The sequence below is a fragment of the Notamacropus eugenii genome, chromosome 2 (genome assembly GCF_028372415.1).
Source record: "Notamacropus eugenii isolate mMacEug1 chromosome 2, mMacEug1.pri_v2, whole genome shotgun sequence".
Classification (NCBI taxonomy): Eukaryota; Metazoa; Chordata; class Mammalia; order Diprotodontia; family Macropodidae; genus Notamacropus; species Notamacropus eugenii.
In genome coordinates this window covers 37,942,846-37,962,462 of record NC_092873.1, presented here as the reverse complement: position 1 = coordinate 37,962,462, position 19,617 = coordinate 37,942,846, and the positions used below count along the sequence as shown (strand labels likewise).

The 19,617-nt window shown below is 43.5% G+C and overlaps 1 protein-coding gene across 1 annotated transcript in view; it reads right to left on the bottom strand.

The window, feature by feature from the left end:
* CPD (carboxypeptidase D) overlaps positions 1 to 19,617 on the bottom strand; it is a 73,205-nt gene that overhangs the window by 15,558 nt on the left and 38,030 nt on the right. Inside the window, exons 3-14 of the mRNA XM_072639872.1 lie at positions 19,379 to 19,521; positions 16,597 to 16,766; positions 14,326 to 14,663; positions 12,683 to 12,874; positions 10,467 to 10,634; positions 6,902 to 7,011; positions 6,429 to 6,531; positions 5,993 to 6,135; positions 4,731 to 4,900; positions 2,606 to 2,926; positions 1,357 to 1,552; positions 256 to 391 (exon numbers count right to left, since the gene is read on the bottom strand). Coding sequence (XP_072495973.1) covers positions 256 to 391; positions 1,357 to 1,552; positions 2,606 to 2,926; positions 4,731 to 4,900; positions 5,993 to 6,135; positions 6,429 to 6,531; positions 6,902 to 7,011; positions 10,467 to 10,634; positions 12,683 to 12,874; positions 14,326 to 14,663; positions 16,597 to 16,766; positions 19,379 to 19,521 — 2,190 coding nt within the window. The remainder of the gene's footprint in view (positions 1 to 255; positions 392 to 1,356; positions 1,553 to 2,605; positions 2,927 to 4,730; positions 4,901 to 5,992; positions 6,136 to 6,428; positions 6,532 to 6,901; positions 7,012 to 10,466; positions 10,635 to 12,682; positions 12,875 to 14,325; positions 14,664 to 16,596; positions 16,767 to 19,378; positions 19,522 to 19,617) is intronic.

The following is a 19,617-nucleotide window of genomic DNA, read 5'->3' as shown; positions in this document are numbered from 1 at the left end:
GTTATTGAACATTATATGAATTATATGATGCTATCATATAATTGATATATATTGTATATAATATTACATATAATATATTACACATAATATATATTATATAATTGATATTATATCAATTATATGGACATTATTGTTCATCATTATCATTCAAAGGCTCAAGGTTTACACCATAACTGCCTTCTCCAGATACAAGAATCACGGCCAACACTGGCTGAAAATGGCCCCAGGAAGCTCAGTCCCACCCTGCCGTCTCACTTGTGAAGTCCGTATCCAGGTCCTTGCCGTGCGCATTGGTGCGCCCTGTCGGGGAGGTGCAGGCCTTCTCTTGCGCTCTCTCCCGCCCATCTGGATTTAGAGAAGGCACAATCACAATTCTAGTCCTGTCAATCAACTAAAACACAAACAAACACCAGGGAGTTCGTTAGTTCTCCTAGTGGCCAGCAGACACACGACCCCCCCTCCACCTCCCTCCTTCCCACAGAAAAGGTGGCTCTAAGTCAGACAACGGAGGTGAGGTGGGGGGCAATTTCTTCTGGTGTCAAGTAGAATTTTTGTGATTCTTTTTTCTTTAACTCATGGAGTACGGTACAGTGGGAAGAGCCCTGGCTGTTGAGTCAGAGGACTTGAGCTCAAAATCTGCCTCTGATGTTTACTGCCCATGTGACCTTGCACAAACCACTTATTCTCTCTGGGCCTCAGTTTCCCCATCTGTACCAAAAGACTGGGCCCAGGATGTCCTTCTCAGCTCTAAGTCTACCATGTAGATACGTGTATGTTCGGGGAGGAGCTCATCATGCTTTTGCCTTCACAGGCTCAGGAATGAGCACAGTTCCCAGGATGGAGAAGGCAGCCCCTGATGTATTCATGCATCCTTCATACCTATGCTTCTCTCATCATTCCTAACTGGAATGGTGAGTTCGAAAGCCAGGGTTCTAGGTCGGGCGTCCTAAAAGTTTTAGTGAGATTTTCAGGCATCAAAAGCTTGGGTGATTAAAGCTGTTAAAGCTGTAAACCACACTAAGGCTGATAATGCTGAAAGTTTATTAAATGTAATAATTTATACATATTAAATTTATTAAAACAGACATGTTCATGCATATTAAATCCATCTGAAAATTCCCACAAATTCATAATATTACATTTATAAAATGCCTTTAAAATAATGGGTTCAAAGGATGACATTTCCAAGATGTGAAAATGGATGCCTTGACGTCTACTGATCATTGGGATCGCTGGCTCAGACCTCAGAGGCCATCTAGGCCAACCCTTCATTTTACACTTGGAACTCAGGATCCTAGTTCTAGAACTAGAGGGCTCAGAGAAGGGCAGGGAAACTGAAGAGAGCCCACTTCTTACTTTGGTAACAGCCGGGTTCCTCTTGTAGTTCAGGCAGAGGAATTCCGCCAGGGCCAGGAGCAGCTCTGTTCCAACAGGGGCATTCCCATGGATTCCAGCCACGAATCGAATCTTGGGCTCCTCAGGCTCAGACACGTTAGGCTTATTGGAGATTTCAAGAGACCAGATCTGACGAAATTCAGCACTCTGACCCAAACTTTCAAAAGCCAGAAGAAAAAACCAAGTCAATCATTGCACATTATTCTGACTGAATCACTTCCAACAAAATGCTCCAACATGCATTTGGGATCATGATATTCTATCAGTAGATGCCAAATAAAAGGGACCCCACCCCCCTCCACCATCCTAGGAAGCTGTCTGACAGCACAGAAATGAGCCAAATAGAACAGAAGCCCCCTCAGGGCAGGGATTGCTTCATTCTCGTTTTGTTCTCTCTGGCACCATCTGGGGTGCACAGGCTGCCCTGGTATAGGGACCTCCCCATGAGGAAAGTCTCTCTAGCAGTGCAGACCAGCACCCTGGCTGCCGGGACACTGAGACATGGTAACTTGTCCAGTTTACATTAAACAAGATTTCCCAGGTCTGAAGCTGGGCTACTATCTACTACACTAGGAGTTCTTCAACATACAGGTCTTATGACATCATGATATTTCTCCCCTGCACTCCCCCCCCCAGTTAATTTGCTATTTATTTTTAACTTTTTTTAAATTGAGTTTCTAATTCTCTCCTTCCAGTTTCTCCTTCATCTATTGAGAAGGCGACCAACAGTGCTTTACATTCTTAAAAATTACTTATCACATTAGAAATGAAAACATCTTAGTGTTATTAGTTGTGAGCTCATGGACCCTCAAAAGGCTTTTGGGGACTTCCTGGGATCCCTGAGCTACACCATGCTCCTTTTCATTATAGATATTCTTCCCATCTTACAGATGAGTAAACTGAGGGGGAAAAAGAGTTGCCCAATTTGTGTTAGGACTCAGGTCTTCCTGACACTCACTCACTCACTTTCTCTCTCTCTCTCTCTCTCTCTCTCTCTCTCTCTCTCTCTCTCTCTCTCTCTCTCTCTCTCTCCCTTTCTCTCTCCCTCTCTCTCTCTCTCTCTCTCTCTCTCTCTCTCCTCTCCTGGCACACAGTAAGTACTTAATAAGTGCTTGGGAAACATCACTGAAAGAACCACCAAGCACTGTTCTATTCAGCTTGAGGAGGATATTCCAGGGGACTGAGAAGCCAAGCACAAGGAGCTCCTTACTTGGTGAGATTGGTGATGTGGGGATAGTTCATGACAAGCCCTCGAAGGAACTCGGACAGGTCTTTGTAGGAGTGGTAGCGATACAGGGCCAGATTGGGTGAAGAGCTGTGTAAGAGGCGTTCCAAGCCATTCTCCGCTGACAGGTCTTTGATCAATGTCTCAAATTCTTTGGTCGTTGGGTCGCTCGTGCCACTCTCTGCCATGATCTCCTTCATCTTGTTGGACTTGTTCCTGGAATCTGACGAGGATCGCACGAGTGTGAAATTGACCTGGACCGCCCCTTCATCCTTCACAGTCACGTTCTTTGTGGCAGGATTGTATCTATGACCAATGATGGAGAAAAAGATTTTCAAAAAGGGGAGAATGAAATAAAATGGTAGCCCTGTCTTTTATTTGGATTACTAATATGTACCTCCTCTCCAACCAGAAGGGATGTTAAGAGATGAGACAGGATCTATGGTTTTACTGGGTCAAAGGGAACTGCCAGGAGAGGAAATTCCCTCTACCAATGCAGGTCAACACCTTCTCAATGGACTTAGGGAGAGCAATGAGAGGGGATGGCATCACGCAGACAGGAGGCATCAGAGGTCAGACTTGAACCCAGGACTTCCTGGCATTGAGGCCAGTTTCCCATCACTCCATTACTTTACTGGATACAACACTAAACATTAACCCAAATAACTGAACTTTCTTTGGTAATGTCATATTTAATATCTTCATTTCAATAACACATCTCTCAGGCCATCTCTCAATATGCCCCTTTCCCCTATGTCATCTGAGTTCTCTGCCCCTAACTAGTAAAGATTAGTGCAGGAAACACCCAAAAATGGTCAAGAGGTTTCTACATCTAAGGGACAGGGTGAGACTGAAAGGAAGGAAAGGAAAGGAAACTGAGCATGGTGTGATTCTAATACAAGAATAAGCTTTACTGAGTCACAAAGCAGGGAAAATGCACCTTCTTCCCTTCCTTGCAGAGGTGGGGGCTGATGGGTGTGCAACATCCCATATTCTGAGTCTTGGCTGATGTGTCGACTAGTTTTATGAACTTTTCTTTTTAATGCTTTGTTATAAGAGCTGGCTGGGGAGGGGAGGAGTCAGAAATCAAGGTGATATTAAAACACAAGGTATCAATGGACATGAAAGTATTTTTTAAAAAATCAAGTTCATGGAAAGGGGAGTAGTCATAGGAAAAATATTCAGCTGAAAGAGTTATTACAGCACTTATTAAAGTTATTGAACACATTTTTTAAAAAAATGAATGCTAAAAATAAATAAATAAGCAGTGCATTAAAAAAATAAATTAACTTGTAAATAAAAAAATAACAAGGATATTACACTGCCTTTGCCACTAGAGGGGAGTCAAGTCCACAGTACAGTTGCTTCCTAGTACTCCAGCAGAAGGCTCTCTGTAACCTCCCTGGGAGGGCCTGGTGTACTCCTCAGTAAGAGAGGTTAAGAAAGCTAAGAATCCTGACCCACCTCTGTGCCTTTTCCCAGGCTATTCCTCACACCTGGAATGCACTACCTCCTCATTTCCCACCTCTTATGAGTCCCTAGACTCTTATATGTTACCTTCAACAAGAGGTCCTTCCGGATCCCCTTGCCCCCCACCTACGGAGGCCCTCCTCTTTCATTACCTTTTATTTACCGGGTATATATTTTGCATAAACAGGATGTCCCCCAAGTCCTGGGGCGATTTTAAGCTATCAAAGCTCCCTAAAGCTGGGAATACACAGGTAAAACTGAAATAGAACCTGCCCTCTAGGGGCTTCCTTCTATGTGATGGATAGCACACGCAAACTGTGTATGAATACACATTCATGCAGGGAACCCATACATACATATGTGGACAGCATTTGCCCATGTATAAGTATTCATATAAGGCATCCCCCCAAATTCAGCACACTGCATTATGAACACATACCCACATGCATACACACACACACACCCACACATGTGCATGTGCGCACGCACTGTCTGCCCCATTAGCAGGTAAGCCCCTTGAGGTCAGGGACTCCTTTGTATTTTCAGTGCCCAACACAGTGTCTAGCACATAGACTGATTATTGACTGATCCTCACCCTCACCCCCATGCCCATGTTCCCTCTGTCTAACCACTCACTTACCCTCGGGCTGAAGCTGTGATTTTGTAAGTCCCAGGAACCAAGAGGCGCCAGTAATCTCCACTTTTGTAGGAGGTGACGGGATGGTTGATGTCAGCCACACTAATGGTGGCATTTAGGATACCTCGGCCATCCGTGGCATCCAGTACAAATCCTCTGACTCCACGATGGACCTGGACAAAGCCCAGCAATTAGAATCTACAACTAGGTTCTACAACACCTAGTCTTCAGAGAGTGTTGGAGCTATGAAGATGGAGCTCCATGGATGCCACTGCTGTCCAGGATTCTCAGAGAAGCTAGATCTAGCCACCTTTGATCTACCTGCTCTGTCATTCATTGCATTTTAAACAACACACAAACTTTCTGTTTCTTATCTGATCCCCTGTGGATTTTCCTTGTGCATCCATCTTTTTCCTCCCAAGTCTTTCTCTCCTCTGTCTTTTTGTGGGGGAAGGGAAGGAATGTGGGGGCGTAGGGATGGGGGGTATTTCTCAAACCTCTTAAGTTTCTGAATGAGGCTAAATTATTTGTTCTTGGTGTTACTCTGACTCCCTCTAGTGCCTTAACCCTTTGGCTTCTGTTTTCAGCATGAAGTTTAAAGGAATCTAGAACTGGACAGGCTTTGGGTTTCTAGATGCTGCTGTGTGCAGTTCTTTTTGTGGTTACTGCCTTTAATCAGACAATAGGCTACTATTTCAGTCCACCAGCCAGATGTCACTGTGCTTTTCCCACGCCTTTCCTCAGGTGCTCTCAGGCCCATCTTGCCAGGGTAGTGCCCGACATTGGTCTCCAGGAGTGTTCCTCCAGTGGTTCTTACCATAGCGATGGCAAAGGCGGACCCTGAAATGCTTTTACACTTTTTGTCCACTACTGGGAGGAGAATGTGCTTGTTTATAATGGTTTATTACAAAGGCCAGCTTCATTTTCAATCATTCTTGTCATCCTTATTTTGAACTTTTACAACAGTCATTACCATCAGATGGTCAAATGTAAGAATGCAAGTTGAATGTTAAGCTCCCTGAGGGCAGGAAATGTTTTGTTCTCCCAGAATCTGGCATTGTGCCTTGAATATAGAAAGAGCTTAATAAATATGTTCTGTATTAAATTGAAATGGAAAGAAAACTATTGTAGTCAAGGAGAGAGCAAGTTCAAAGTTAGGCTCATTTTCATAACGAGGAAGGAACACTGTTAACAAGCCTCCATAAAACACCCAAGCATCACACTCGAAGGTGAAATGTCCCCCACTGGGCTCTCATATACAATACCTGCTTCATGAACTGGATCAGAGACCTGCGATTCTGTTCCCAATACTTGGGCAAATCCTTCTCATAAGGGTATTTAATACAACTTAATTCAATCGTCACTTCAAAGCAATTTGTGTTGAGATAGTTCCAGTCTTGCATCCCACCTAGAGAAGAGTCAGAAATGTTAGAAGCCGCCACTGTGAAAGAAGGGAAGTGGTGGCCTCTCCATCCCAGAAGCTCCAGGGCATCCTTAGTACGGGTACACAAACCTCCAGTGTTGACTCTTATCATGGATCCAATTTTGTAAAATAGGGATGAGAATAGCACCTACTACACAGGGTTGTTGAGGGTCAAGTGAGATAATAAATTTAAGGTGCTTTGCAAATTCTACAAAAGCTCTGCATGTTAGCTATTACTAATAATTATTAATTATGATGATTATTAGAGAGGGCTATACCTGGGACACTGTACCAGTTGGCTCCATTAGTTATTCCATGGGAAAAATGCTCATCGGGATACATGTCCTTGCAGGAGTTGCCCTGATACATCTCAGAATTTTCCTGAAAGAAATAAAAAACATTTGATTAGCACATCTTGTGATCTGCAGAAAGGAGCTTTTGGCTTGGCATTTCTTCTAATTTACTCAGAGGCAACAGAGTCCCCTGGGGAGAGGGGAAGTGCTGAATTGAATCAAATTTCATGGGTTCAAATCCTGAAGCTGCCCCTTCTTCCCTGTGTGACCTCAGAAGTCATTTCCTCTCTCTGAGCTTCAGTTTTTTCATCTGTAAAATGAAGGGGCTGGTCCACATGGCCTCTGAGATCCCTTCTAGCTCTACATTTATCATCCTATGACTTTTTAAACAAAGGATATGACTTTTAAAATTTGGGAATTAAATTCTACAGCACCCCTTCCCTTTGATGGAAGCCTACCTTGGAATAAGAAAGGGCCAGATGTTGGAACACAGCATCATCTGGAGATCTGCTGTAGGAGGTAACTCCTTGCTCATCATCATCATACGGATAGTTCACAACTAAAGAACCTACAGGGAACCACAAAAAAAGAATGGACTTGATCTGATGCACAGCTGATCTGATGCACAATGGACCACCACTCCCCACTGGTGTAAAAAGCCCACTCCCACCAGAGGCCATCATGTGGCCATGGTGAAGATCCTGTCGAGGCTATGAGCTACCTTCATTCAGAGCCAGAGAAGTCAGAGGAGTGGGACACTTCCAGGCTTGCTCAACTTGGTAGGGTCAAAGTAATGAACACATGCCACAATTCAGATCATATAGTAAAGACTGGAGAGAAGCTTTAGCCAAGGTGATCACAGTGCCTGGCACTGGAAGACATCAAAAGGATCAGGGTGTGAGATGCCCACATACAACAACAAAAAGTCAGCTGGAAGGGATCGCTGATCCCTATTGGGAGGAGGGTGGTGCTGTCCTCAAGATCAAGGAGAAGCCCATGGCCCCCCAAATACAGGGCCTTGCTAAGGAAGGCATGCTCCCTCCATACTCCCTGCACTCCTTGCTGCTTTTGCTTGCTTGGCACTCCTCCCAGCTCACTCCCTCTGCAGCACACAACTGCCTTTCATGGGCAGCTCTCCCCTCAATGTGGGGCCTTTCCCCCTAGAATCCAAGCTCAGGGCAGGGACTGTCTGTTCTTGAAAACATCAGGATCTGCAGCACAGTGTCTGGCACCCAGTAAATGTTCAACTGATGGCTTTTCCATTCATTCACCTGTACATGAAGGATCTCCTAAAAGCCACCCTAGAAATAGCATCTCCACGGCAGGAGCTCAGGGATTTCTCCCTCTGTGGCTGCCCAAGAGTTTCATGACTTGCAGCAATTCTCAGGCTGCTGTTGACATTCTCACCGCTCCCTGAGGGACACACCAGTCTGAACATTGCTAAGTCTCCTGGGCCTACCAGGTTGGATCTTGCCCTAACCAGAGTCTTATGTCCTGCCTTCTACCGATCAACTTATTTTGAATGTTTCCTTCTCCTCCCATCACACTGTCCTACCTGGGCGGCCAGGGAAGACTGCTTAGATTTAAGAACAGGCTTAGAATATGTAACTAATATATAATACTAATAAGATAATGATACTGCTTAATAATAATGATATATACTAATATCATAGCACATTTATTATATAACAGATTACAGTATAATTTCATTGCCTGATAATATGTCATATACTAATATAATGACAACACTGCTTAAGAATACTACTCAATAATAATACAGCATAAAATGGTACTGCTTATAATGTAATATATACTAGCATGGCAACAATAATCGTAATATTGTTTAAAAAGTTTAAGAATACTGCTTCATAATGATGATACGATCCATTTATACTAATATAATACTTTTTATATATTAATATGATGATAAATACTGCTTGATAATAAGCTTAACCATGCTGCTTAATAATATTACATGCAATAACACTGTTTAATGATATAACATGTACTAATATAATAATAAGACTGCTTAACAATAGCAATGCAGGATCAGTCTTCAACATTCACACCTTTAACTTTTACGACTTCAAACATTTGTGTGATTTCATTAGTAAACTCATTTTTACTTTCATTCACTACTATGCACAGTAAAAAAGAAAAAAGAGATGTGCCACGTGCCAGCTTGCGGCGAGGCCAGTATGGCATCCTACAAGGTGCTTCACTGGCCTTGTTTGCCCTACCACCGTATAGAGCTCCTTGTGTGTTCGCTGAAGATTTTCATTGTTTGCCTTTAAAACTCAAGTTTTGTGTGGCAATGATGCCCCCAAAGTGCAGTCCAAATTCTTTGGGTTCTAAGGCCAAGAGTACAAAGTATGGTTTAGCAAAAAAATCAAGGTGTTCGATAAACTTCACGCAAGAATGTCTGCAGCTGCTGTTGGCTGCAAATTTGTTAACAAATCAGTGATTGATTATATCCACAAAAAGAAGGAAAGCATTTAGGTAGGGGATTGTAGATTTCAAGCGTTATGAAATGTCATGCGTTTTTCTGAAATCAACATTGGTTTTTCTCTTTCCCATCGAGATGCTAGCACAAAAGGTCACAGAGTTCTAGAGAATTACTAGAGGGAAAAAATGTCCTGAATGTTGTCAGCTTTATTTTGTGTACTGTATTTTATGGGTTACTTCATGTTTACTGTATTCAGATAAGCATGTATTGTCAGAAATAAGGTTTTGTCATAAGGAATTGTATGCAGAAAGGTATATTTTCCTCAATCTCGAGTGAAAGATTATAGCTTTCAGGGGTCGTGGGAACCTATCCTTATTTCCCATTATCAACATTCACATACTTATGAATTATTTTCTAGGAACATTACCTCACAAAAGTTGAGAATTGATTGTATGCATATAAAATATATTAATATGATAATGCTGCTTAATAAGATGAAGAATGCTACTAAATAATAATATATACTAATATATCACTCAACAATCTTAAAATACATAGAACTATGAATAACGCTACTACTTAATAAGCTTAAAAATATTACTTAATACAAATAATATACAACTATAATAATACTACCATGTAATATGAATACAATGATAATGATACTGCTTAATGAGTGTTGCTTAATAATTACATATGACACATACTAATAATACTGTTTAATAAGACAAAGAACACTGCTTAATAATAAAATAATAACAATGCTAACATATACTAATATAACAATACTGCTTAATAATATGATATACATTTACATGTAAGGCTAATATAATGACAATACTGCATAACAAGCTGAAGAATACTGCTTAATAATGTAACAGTATATAATATATGACACTGCTGAATAAGATAATAAATAGAATGTGTGTACTACTAATACCACTGTTTAACAGTAAGCTGAAGAATCCTGCTTAATAATACCAATATTAATAATACAACACAAATACATACTAATATTGCTTAATAAGACTATCATACACACATTACTGTCGCTTAATAAGGAGCTGAAGAATATTGCTGAGGTATCCAAGAGCACAGCTGGGATGAAACCACAGGATCCCAGTTCCAGAACAGGAAAGAAAGGACCTTCGAGGTCATCTACTCCAATCCCTTCATTGTACAAACACCCAGAAAGTGACTTGCCCAAGCCTGCTAACGGGCACTGTGACAAAGGCAGCATGTGATTCCAGGTCCCATGACTAAATCAGTTGAACATCGTGTAAGGGATATGTTGACACTGACTCTGCCATGATTAAAAAAGAGGCCCTGCCCTAGTGGAATTTACAGCTGAGGAGGGAAAAAGTGGGGGACTAACCAGTATGAGGTCTGCAGGACGAGAGAGGTACAGTCAGATCTCTACAACTGCTACAAATGCAGCATCGATATCTGGATACTCTACATCCAAGAACAAGAAAACTGAAAGGCCCCACTGTAGATGAGGCCAAGCTGGAAGCCAGGGGGATGGGGCGGGGGGGGGGGCCTTCCCAGTATCATGCCCCTTCCTGCTCACTGCATACCTCCATGCAGGTTGGCAGACAGCACAAATGGGTAGGTCTTCAGCCAGCTCATGACGGCCGTGGTCTCAGGCTGCACAGGGTCTGTGATCTGGAAGAACTGGTCTGGGAAATTGCGATTCAGATCAAAATTGTTGCTGTTGTTTCGGCCAACGACGCCCGTGGAGTCTCCTAGGGGTGACAAAGTCAGGGATGGGGATGGTTGGGACCACAACTCATGGCTGAGTTAAAACACACTCCGTTATAACTTATAACTCCTTTATAAGGGATGGCTCTTGGGTGAGGGCAAGGGGAGGGAAATGGGAAATTGAAATGTATACAAAAAGAAGAGATATACTAGTAAAAAATAACCTTAATTTCCCAAATGTGATCCAACCAGACCCTCACTGCCCCCTCCATTCTTCTCTGCCCATCTGCTACCCTTGATTCTTTCCTCCTACTCAATTCTTGGCCTAGGACAGTGTCCATCTGTAGCACCTGTCCAAGATACACCTATTCATGGACTCATTTAATGGGCTTCCTTGTCACAAGCTATGTAATATGTGCCTGTCATTCACTTGGCTTTTCTAGAGTAAATAATATTCGTAGCTGACTGCTGAATGTTTTATGGATTACAGAAGCACTTTTATGCAAATTAAAACTCACCTGATCCTTATCACAACTTCTTGAGGTCTATGCTAGAATTACCAAATTCCCTGTGTGAGAGATGAGGAACCCAAAGTCAGGCTACTACGTGTCTGTGGTGGGATTTGATCCCAAATCTCTCCTGACTCAAAGGATCAAAGACTGAGAGCTGAAAGGGATCTAAGAAGTCATCCAGCGAAACCCCCAAATTTTCTGGAAGAGGAAAATTAGAGGGCATAAAAGGGATGTGCTGAGGACACCAAGGGAAGGAGCTGAGGGGGGATTGGAAGTCAGGTCTATAGACTTGGAAGCCAGTCCTCGTTCCAGTGCACCATGGGCTTCTGGGAACCCCTGGGACGAATCGTTTTTGCACTGCTGTAGATTTCACTGAGGAGGCTTTGCTGTACACAGGTCAATGCTTTCCACAGAGAGGGGCATCTGGACCTGGGAACAAGTCTTCAGTGACAATCTAGCCCCTCTTGTCAACATCTTGCATGATGCCAAGGGGTACAGTAGTCTATAATCAGCACATTGCCTGAATTAAACTAGGACTGGCCACCTTCCCCATACCCTCTTGTCCTCAGAGAAGAAGCAGGGCAGAGGGGACAGAAAGCAAAAAAGACCAGAGTTCAAACCTAGTCTCAGATACTCCCTGGCTGTGTGTCTGTAAGTAAGTCTGCCTCTTCCAGCACTAAGTCTATGATCAAATGATCCCATCTTTTCAATAAACACTTTAAAGGGCAAAGAAATCCAGTTATACAAGTTATAATAAGCTATTGCTTAATTACAGGTAATTCAAACTGACAGCCATAGTCACACAAACACTGGGTGGAAACGACATCTCATCATTCCGCTGACCATTTGGAACAAACCGTTCTCTACCTACATACTCGAAGACAGTCTAGCAAGAACTCCAGTTATATCAGCCCCATCCCCCAAAGACATTAAAAAAAAAAGGGAAAGGGCACCCATGTGGACAAACATATTGAAAGCGGCTCTTTTTTGTGGCAGCGAAGAACTAGAAATGAAAGGGGCACCTGTCAATTGAGGAATGGCTGAACCAATTATGGAAATACATGTAAAGGAACATTATGAAAAAAGAAGAGTGGGACGGCTCCAGAGAAATCTGGGAAGATTTGTCTACCTCAATAAAGAGTGGAATGAGCACAACCTGGTGAACAATTTATATAGTAACCACAACACTGTAATGAAGAGTTACAGTTAAAAGTAAGACAGGAAAAAAATAGATGTATAATATGTATACACATGTGTACCTGTGTGTATGTATATATGTATGTATATATACATATATAGCACACTGTGTATATATGTGTGCATGCAGATTTTGGGGGGAAGGACCCGCAGAAAAGTTGAGCAGGTTCAAAAGTCTTTGGGAGAAACACATCCCCCAGGTGCCTTTGAGCATACTTCAGCAGAGTGGGAAAGACCATTTGGAGGCAACCATAAGATAAACAACCCATTAGTCTGTTCCCCTGAAGCATAAGGTCAGTGGCTGCCTGGAAGGAAGAAACTGGCAGGAACACAAGTGTACAGGCGCATGCACACGCACTCTCACTCCCAGGTATCCCCATTACCTTCCAGAGACTTCTCGTAGCCATCAGGGTTCATGGAGGGCATCAGGTGGATCCTGGTGTGACGGACCAGCTCAGTCACCTCCGGGTCCGTCCCAAAGTTCTTGCAGAGGAATTCGATGAGGTTCAGCAGCAGTTCCCTGCCCACAACTTCGTTCCCATGCATGTTTCCAATGTATTTAAATTCCGGTTCACCTGGACACCAAAAATGCAACATGAATCTGTTTTCACTGGTTCTTGAAGATTAAAGATTTGTCCAATACTCACAGCCATCCTAAGCGTTAAACACAATGAATACTATTACTCTCCAAAAACATATTAACACCCTTGGGGAGTAGGGATGGGGGGGGGGAGCGGCAAAGTAATAATTTAACATGAAGCTATCCTGTGATTTTTATTCTTTACCAAGAAAAAGAAATACTCCTCTCCCTATAAAACAGTCTTTCCATAGATGTGGAAAGCAACCTCTTCACAATCTTTCCATAGAACAAAAATACCCATATTTAGCTCTAAAAGTCTAATTTCACACTGGAGACATGGAGCATATTACATTAGACTCCCAGTGAGCATTAAGACACTTTTCTTCTCTCCAGTCACTTCTCTCTGCTTCAGTTACATGTGTGTGTATTCCATAGACACAAACATAACACAGGTATTTATAGATAGCAGCTATGCAACTGGAGCAATGAGAAAGCAGACATTTTTTTCCCTGGAAGGAAACCAGTTAATAACACGCATTGAATATCTAATGTGCTACATTGCCGGTGTGAAATTCTGGGTATGCACACACAGAACATATGTCCTCAAAACAGAACACTGGAGACACACGGCATATGGACCAGAGCACATGTATCATATGTACAAGATAAACATATGTATACATTACAGACAGTGAAATGCGGAGAACCACAGAGAAAGACATAGAGACATCCATAGATAGAGGCAAATAAAACTTAGACAGAGACAGAGGCAAACAGAGATAGATCTATAGACAGAAAGAGGTAGACACACACATACACAGATGGATACATGAATACCTACACACATACATATACCCTTTACACTTCCACCTTTGTATGGAGCTCTCAGTAAGGACTCCCTCTGCCAATGGAGGTCCGCATTTTCCCTGTTGTTTACATTCTAAGAGAATTGCTGGGGGCATTAAAGGGGTACAGTGACTTGTGTAAGGTCACAAAGCCCTCAAACTTGAGCCCTGGTTGTCCTGACTCTGAGGCTGGTGGTGCTCTTCACTGAGCCAACCTGTCTCTCATGTAGTACAGAGAAAATCAGGAGATTTTTCTGGACCAATCAATGCAATACACAGCAGTTGGTTTGGGGGAGCTCTTTTCCAAAGACTGAGTAGTGCAGTGGGAACAGCAATGCCTGTAGAAGTCAGAGAAACTGGGTTCAAACCCTGTCTCCGGCATCACAGTGGTTAATGTCATTAACCCAAATTAATGACATTAACCACTGTAAGCCTCAGCTTCCCTATCTGTGAAATAAGGGCATTGGGCCAAGCAGCCTCTGAGGTCCTTTCCTGCCCTTAGATCTAGGATCCTTTAAGTCACTTAACCTCTGTGAGCCTCAATTTCCCCATTGGGCATCAGGCTCCAGCTTTTTAGACTTTCCAAAACCAAGCCTCTTACCTGGTTCATGGACACCTGGATTATCTGATATCTCCATCACATAAAGCTCTCTTGACTCAACAGATTTCCCCAATGAATACAAGCGGGTAATATTGGGGTACTCGTTGGCAAACCTCCTCAAAAAAATCTCCATGTCAGGGAAATGGTGGTGGTGAAAATCCTGGGGCTGGATTGGCTGGTGGGAGGAGGGAGTCTCGGGGGCATCTGTCATGGGGGCCACACCGGGTGCTGCTGTCTGAGGCTCCACAGAGAGGATCACTGTGGGCCGGAGCAGGAAGTTCACCTCTGTGGCCGAACCTTCTTGTACCACTATGTTACTGACTGTCATTGGCATGTACCTGCAGAGACATGGGAGAACAAAGCACTTCAGTTAGTAGGCTCTAGAGCAGAGTACCTTCTGCGGCCTGTGAACTTGCTTTTTAAAAAATATCTTGAGAACCATATTTCAATTGAATTGTCTTCCTTTGCAATCCTATTTATTTTATTTATACATTTAATAATAATCTTCTGAAAAGGAGTCCAAGGCTTCACCAGCCTATTTCCAAAAGGGCCCACGACACAACCAAGGCTAAGAATCCCTGGTCTAGAGGCTGGGTCCCCCCACTTCTGACCCTTATTCTAGAGGCTAGAAAAGCACAGAGGCCTTTTCCTTTCTGGTTACTAGAGAAACTATTAAAACACCAGCTACAGACCAACGGGCTTGAGTTTCTGCTTTTATCGTCTGGGCACAAGGTGACCACTGGTGTCCTTTCCAATAGAAAGAACTGCAAAAAATAGAGAATCTCAAGAATGTAAGTGCCTTGAAGGCAAGCACTGTTTGGTGTCTGTCTTTGTATCCCTAGTAACTAGCACTATGCCTGACAAGTAGCACAGCATAGTGGAAAGAGAGCTGGCTCTGGAGACTGAGAATCTGGGTTCAAATCTCACTCCTGATACTTAATGTAACTTTGGACAAATCCCTTCACCTCCATGGGCCTTATCTCCACATCGGAAATCCAGCTTAGAGCTACGGTTTTCTGTTATGAAGAATACAATCACTGCTTACTTGTTCCTGAAACACTGCCTGCCTTCCACAAGTCTACATTTCATCACGAGTTCTTCAAATTCTGCAGCTCACTGAACCAATCTGGGGATTGCCCAGCGGCCATTAGGTGGTGCTGTGGATAGAGCATTGGGCACCGAGTCAGGAAGACCCAAGCTCAATTCTGACCTCAGATATTAGCTTTCTTTCTACCTCAGTTTCCTTAATTATAAAATGGAGATAATTAAAGCTTCTACCTCCCAGGTTTGTTGTGAGGATCAAATGAGATAAGACAGGGAAAGAACTTGGCAGGTACCTAATACGCTCCTTCCTTCCTGTTTTTCTTTCAATTTCTTCCCTCCTTCCTTCCTTCTCTCCCTCCAACCCCTCCCTTTTTCCCTCCTTCCTTCTTTCTTTCCTAAACCATGTTTAGGACCCTGGGACACTCAAAGAGAGGGCAGGTTTTTGCCAATTCTTTGCTGTCTCCTCACTCCACTGTCAGCTCCAATACTGTTGCCAAAGAGAAGAAAGCTTGAGAAGAAACTAAGGATTTTTAAGAAAATCCTGCCCAAAGAAGCTTCCAGAAGCCTTTCCAGCAAAGAGGGAGCTTTTTCACTTCACATAAGAGAAAGCAGATGGCAGCTCTAGCAAGCAGCCTGCTGCACCCTCTGACTCCACACGCCATCACCACCGAAGGAATGACTCCACATGGCTGTCGCTATTTTCAAGCTTTTCAAAGCCATCCTTTCTCACAAGCCTGCCACTAAAATTCCTTTCAATTCAACTAGCATGTTCAAAAGGGCCAACAATGGACCAAGCCCTACGCTAGGCGCTGGAGCATAAAAAGACAAAAACCAAAGCAGGGCCTGCCCTCAGGAAACAGGCACATCCTCAGTCAGCAAACACAAAACAGATGCCGTCCAAAGCCAGTATCGACTCATTTCAGGGGAGGAGAGAGTGCCTCCATCAGAGGTACCAGGGGTGGGGGAGAATTAGGAAAGACCTCACCTGGAAGGTGACACCTGAATCATGTTCCAAAGAAAGCCAGGAATGACATTCTAGCCAGCCCTTCTATTGGCCAACTGGCTGAGAAGTCCTCACTCACAAGGGGAACAGAATGATCAGACACTAAGGCATGAGAAGATCAGGTGCAGCCAACACAGTGAACATTTTCTCAGGCACCTGACGATCAGACCAAGCAGTCCAACAATTTACGGGCACTTTTCCTGCTCAAAGCAAGGTTGCCTTACCCAACAGAGACTGCCGTGATGTTGTAAGTCCCAGCAACAAGCAGTCTGTAGAAATCACCACCTTGGCCGCTTGTGATATTATGGTTGATGCCAGCCACCGAGATGGTTGCGTTTTCCAGGCCAGAACCAGATGTGGAGTCTTTCACAAATCCTCTCACTCCAATGTGGACCTGAGGGAACAAAGGAACATGGAAGCTGAAGGGGAGGGGAGAAGAGGGGTTGTTCTAACCTCCCCTAATCGCTAGGCTGTGTGCGGTCCTGGATGCTGCGTCAGAAAGGACGGGTTCAGGTCCTGGCTCTGCCATATCTGAACTTTGTTTTCCTCATCTGAAAAATATTAAGGACTCGACCAGAGAACCTCCAACCTTTCTACTACCCACAACGGTATGAATTTATTCCTTCTTCTTCTTTTTTTTTTTTTTTTGGCAGGGGTGGGTAGGGGAGAGGCAATTGAAGTTAAATGACTTATCCAGGGTCACACAGCTAATGTCTGAAGGGTATGAGTTTCTAAAATGAGACAACAGAGTTATGGTCTCCTCAAAAATCGAGTCCATATCAGCATTTAAAATAAAATGTAAATATATACTTATGGAAGTCTCAGATTCTTTAAATTTAAATTACAGTCTTCTGCCTCCAATCTTTTATGTCACAAAGATATCTGGCACAGAGGATAGAGTCTCCGCCCAGAAGTCAAGAAGAGCAGGGTTCATATCTATCCTGACTACGGATCATAAGTAAGTGACTTAAACTCTGTTCACCCCAGTTTTCTCCTCATCCTCCCCAATAAGCTCTTTAAGAGTCAAGACGATTTCATTTCTGTACCCCAACACAGTGCCTGGCACAAAGAGGGCCCTTAATCAATGCCTGCTGAATCAAACTGAATGGCAAGACTACGCGTTTGTTGGTTTTTCTGAAATTCCTTTTTTCCCACCAATAATGTCCAAAACTATGGACTTTCTATAAGACAGGAGCTGAAAATGCTGTAAATAACCCTAAACCAAAGGCCCTAAGTGGTGTAAGACATAGAGCACTGCGCCTGGAGTCAGGAAGACCTGAGCAAACGTGGTCTCAGACATTTCCTAGCTGTGTGACCCTGTTTGCCTCAGTTTCCTCATCTGTTAAATGAGGGAGTGGGATGCAACAGTCTCTGAGGTCTCTTTCAGTTCTCCATGTTTGGGATATTTTTACCCAACTACATTCTCCCTCCTTTTCTTTTCCTCCTCTTTCTTTTTCAGTCTTTGTTACAGGAAATGGCTCTCTGGATAGGAGAGGTGGGAGGAATATATTTGGAAATGAAAATGATATAATACAAAAGATAAATACACAAATACAAACTCATTAAGTCACAGCCCATTTCACCTCTAACGACCAAGTCCTTCAAAAAAAGGTCAAACAAGACCTAAGGTCAGACCTGCTATTCACAGCAAGAAAACCACAACCTTTGCCAGAAAGTGAGGAAGACAAATGGGGCAAATGCATTCATTTTTAAAGGTCTCGGAAAGAAGCATGGGAAATAAATAATGAAAAAAAGAAAGACACAAGAGGCATTCTGTTCTTCTCATGGCCACTACTATAGCCTTATTATCTCCAACGGTCAGTTAAAAGTTTGCAGAGTAAACACTGCCGGGAACTATGTGCTAGGTACACTAGATTTCGTGTACCATGAATGCACCTTAATGCACAGAATGCCTGAACAGAAGGAGGCCTCCATGGCCGGCTGAGCCCACGCAGCCTGCCCACTCCCTCTCCGGACTGCACACATTCCCCCTGGCTACCCCCAAGCCTGGAACACTATCCCTCCTCATCCCCACCTCCCAGGCTTCTTCCACGTGCCACCTAAAGAAGCCTTTCCCAAACCTTCTTAAAATAAAGTGCCTTCCTTCGGTGGATTCCTTCCAACTTAATCAACAAACACTTATTAGGCACCTAGGAGGCCAAAGACAGTCCCTGCCCTCAAGGGCTTCCACGAATGCAGAAGACAACAGGAAAACAAATATGTAGAAAGCAAGATATGTACAGGATGTTTATCCTAGGGAGTGATTAAAAGAAGAAGAGCCCTAAAATTCAGAGGGACTGGCTGAGGTTTCCTGCTGGAGGCAGGGTTTGAGTCAGGAGTCAGAGTGGAGGGATGATAGCACCGCAGGCATGGGGGATAGCAGGAGGAGGAAACACCCAAAGAGTGTCTGTGTCTAGTTGCCAGCAAGTGGTCTTCCCCATTAGAGGGTAGGTTTCTTGAGGGCAGGGACAGCCCTTTGCTCTTGTCTTCATCCCTAGGGCTTGGCAGAGCACCTGATACATAGTAGGTGCTTAATAAGCACATACTAACTGAACCAGAATTCCCACTCCAACATTGACTTGCAGACCTTCAGAGAACTGTAAATCTTTGAAGGTTTCCCTGTGGTAAAGCTGAAATCTGCTCTCCTCGGCTCCACTCACTCTCTGCTCTGCCCTGTAGGGCCCAGCACCATAAGCCTCCTCTCTCTTCTACAGAGTGGCCCTTTAAATATTTCAATCAGCTGTGATATGCCCTCCTCCCCATGCCCTCGGGTGCCCCAGACTTCCCTTCAGCAGGTCAACATCAACAGGGCTTCCATATGGCACCAGCTCCACCATCCTTCTTTGGAGACTCCCCGGCTTAGAGAGGTCTACTTGAATCTTGTTTCTTTACATTCACCAAAAGCTCCAATCCCCAGAAGTACGTGATAAAATGGATCTGTTTTTACCCATTTAGGATAAATCTCTATTTCCATAAGGAGACCAGAGGGTCAGGGTGCATTTTTACCTTTTCAATAAATGTGATGAGAGATTCCCGATTGTTCTCCCACTCCTGACGAAGCTGAGAAGCAGGTGGGTACTTGCAACAGGACAGTTCTAACGTGATCTCGAAACAATTGGACCACATGTAGTTGTAATCCTGCATACCACCTGTGGGATTGGATAGGAAGAATCATTGGAAGGGGAAAGGAATTCTTTCAGTCGGCTGCCTCTGCAGGCCCACAAGATGCAGAAAGTCTGGATTTC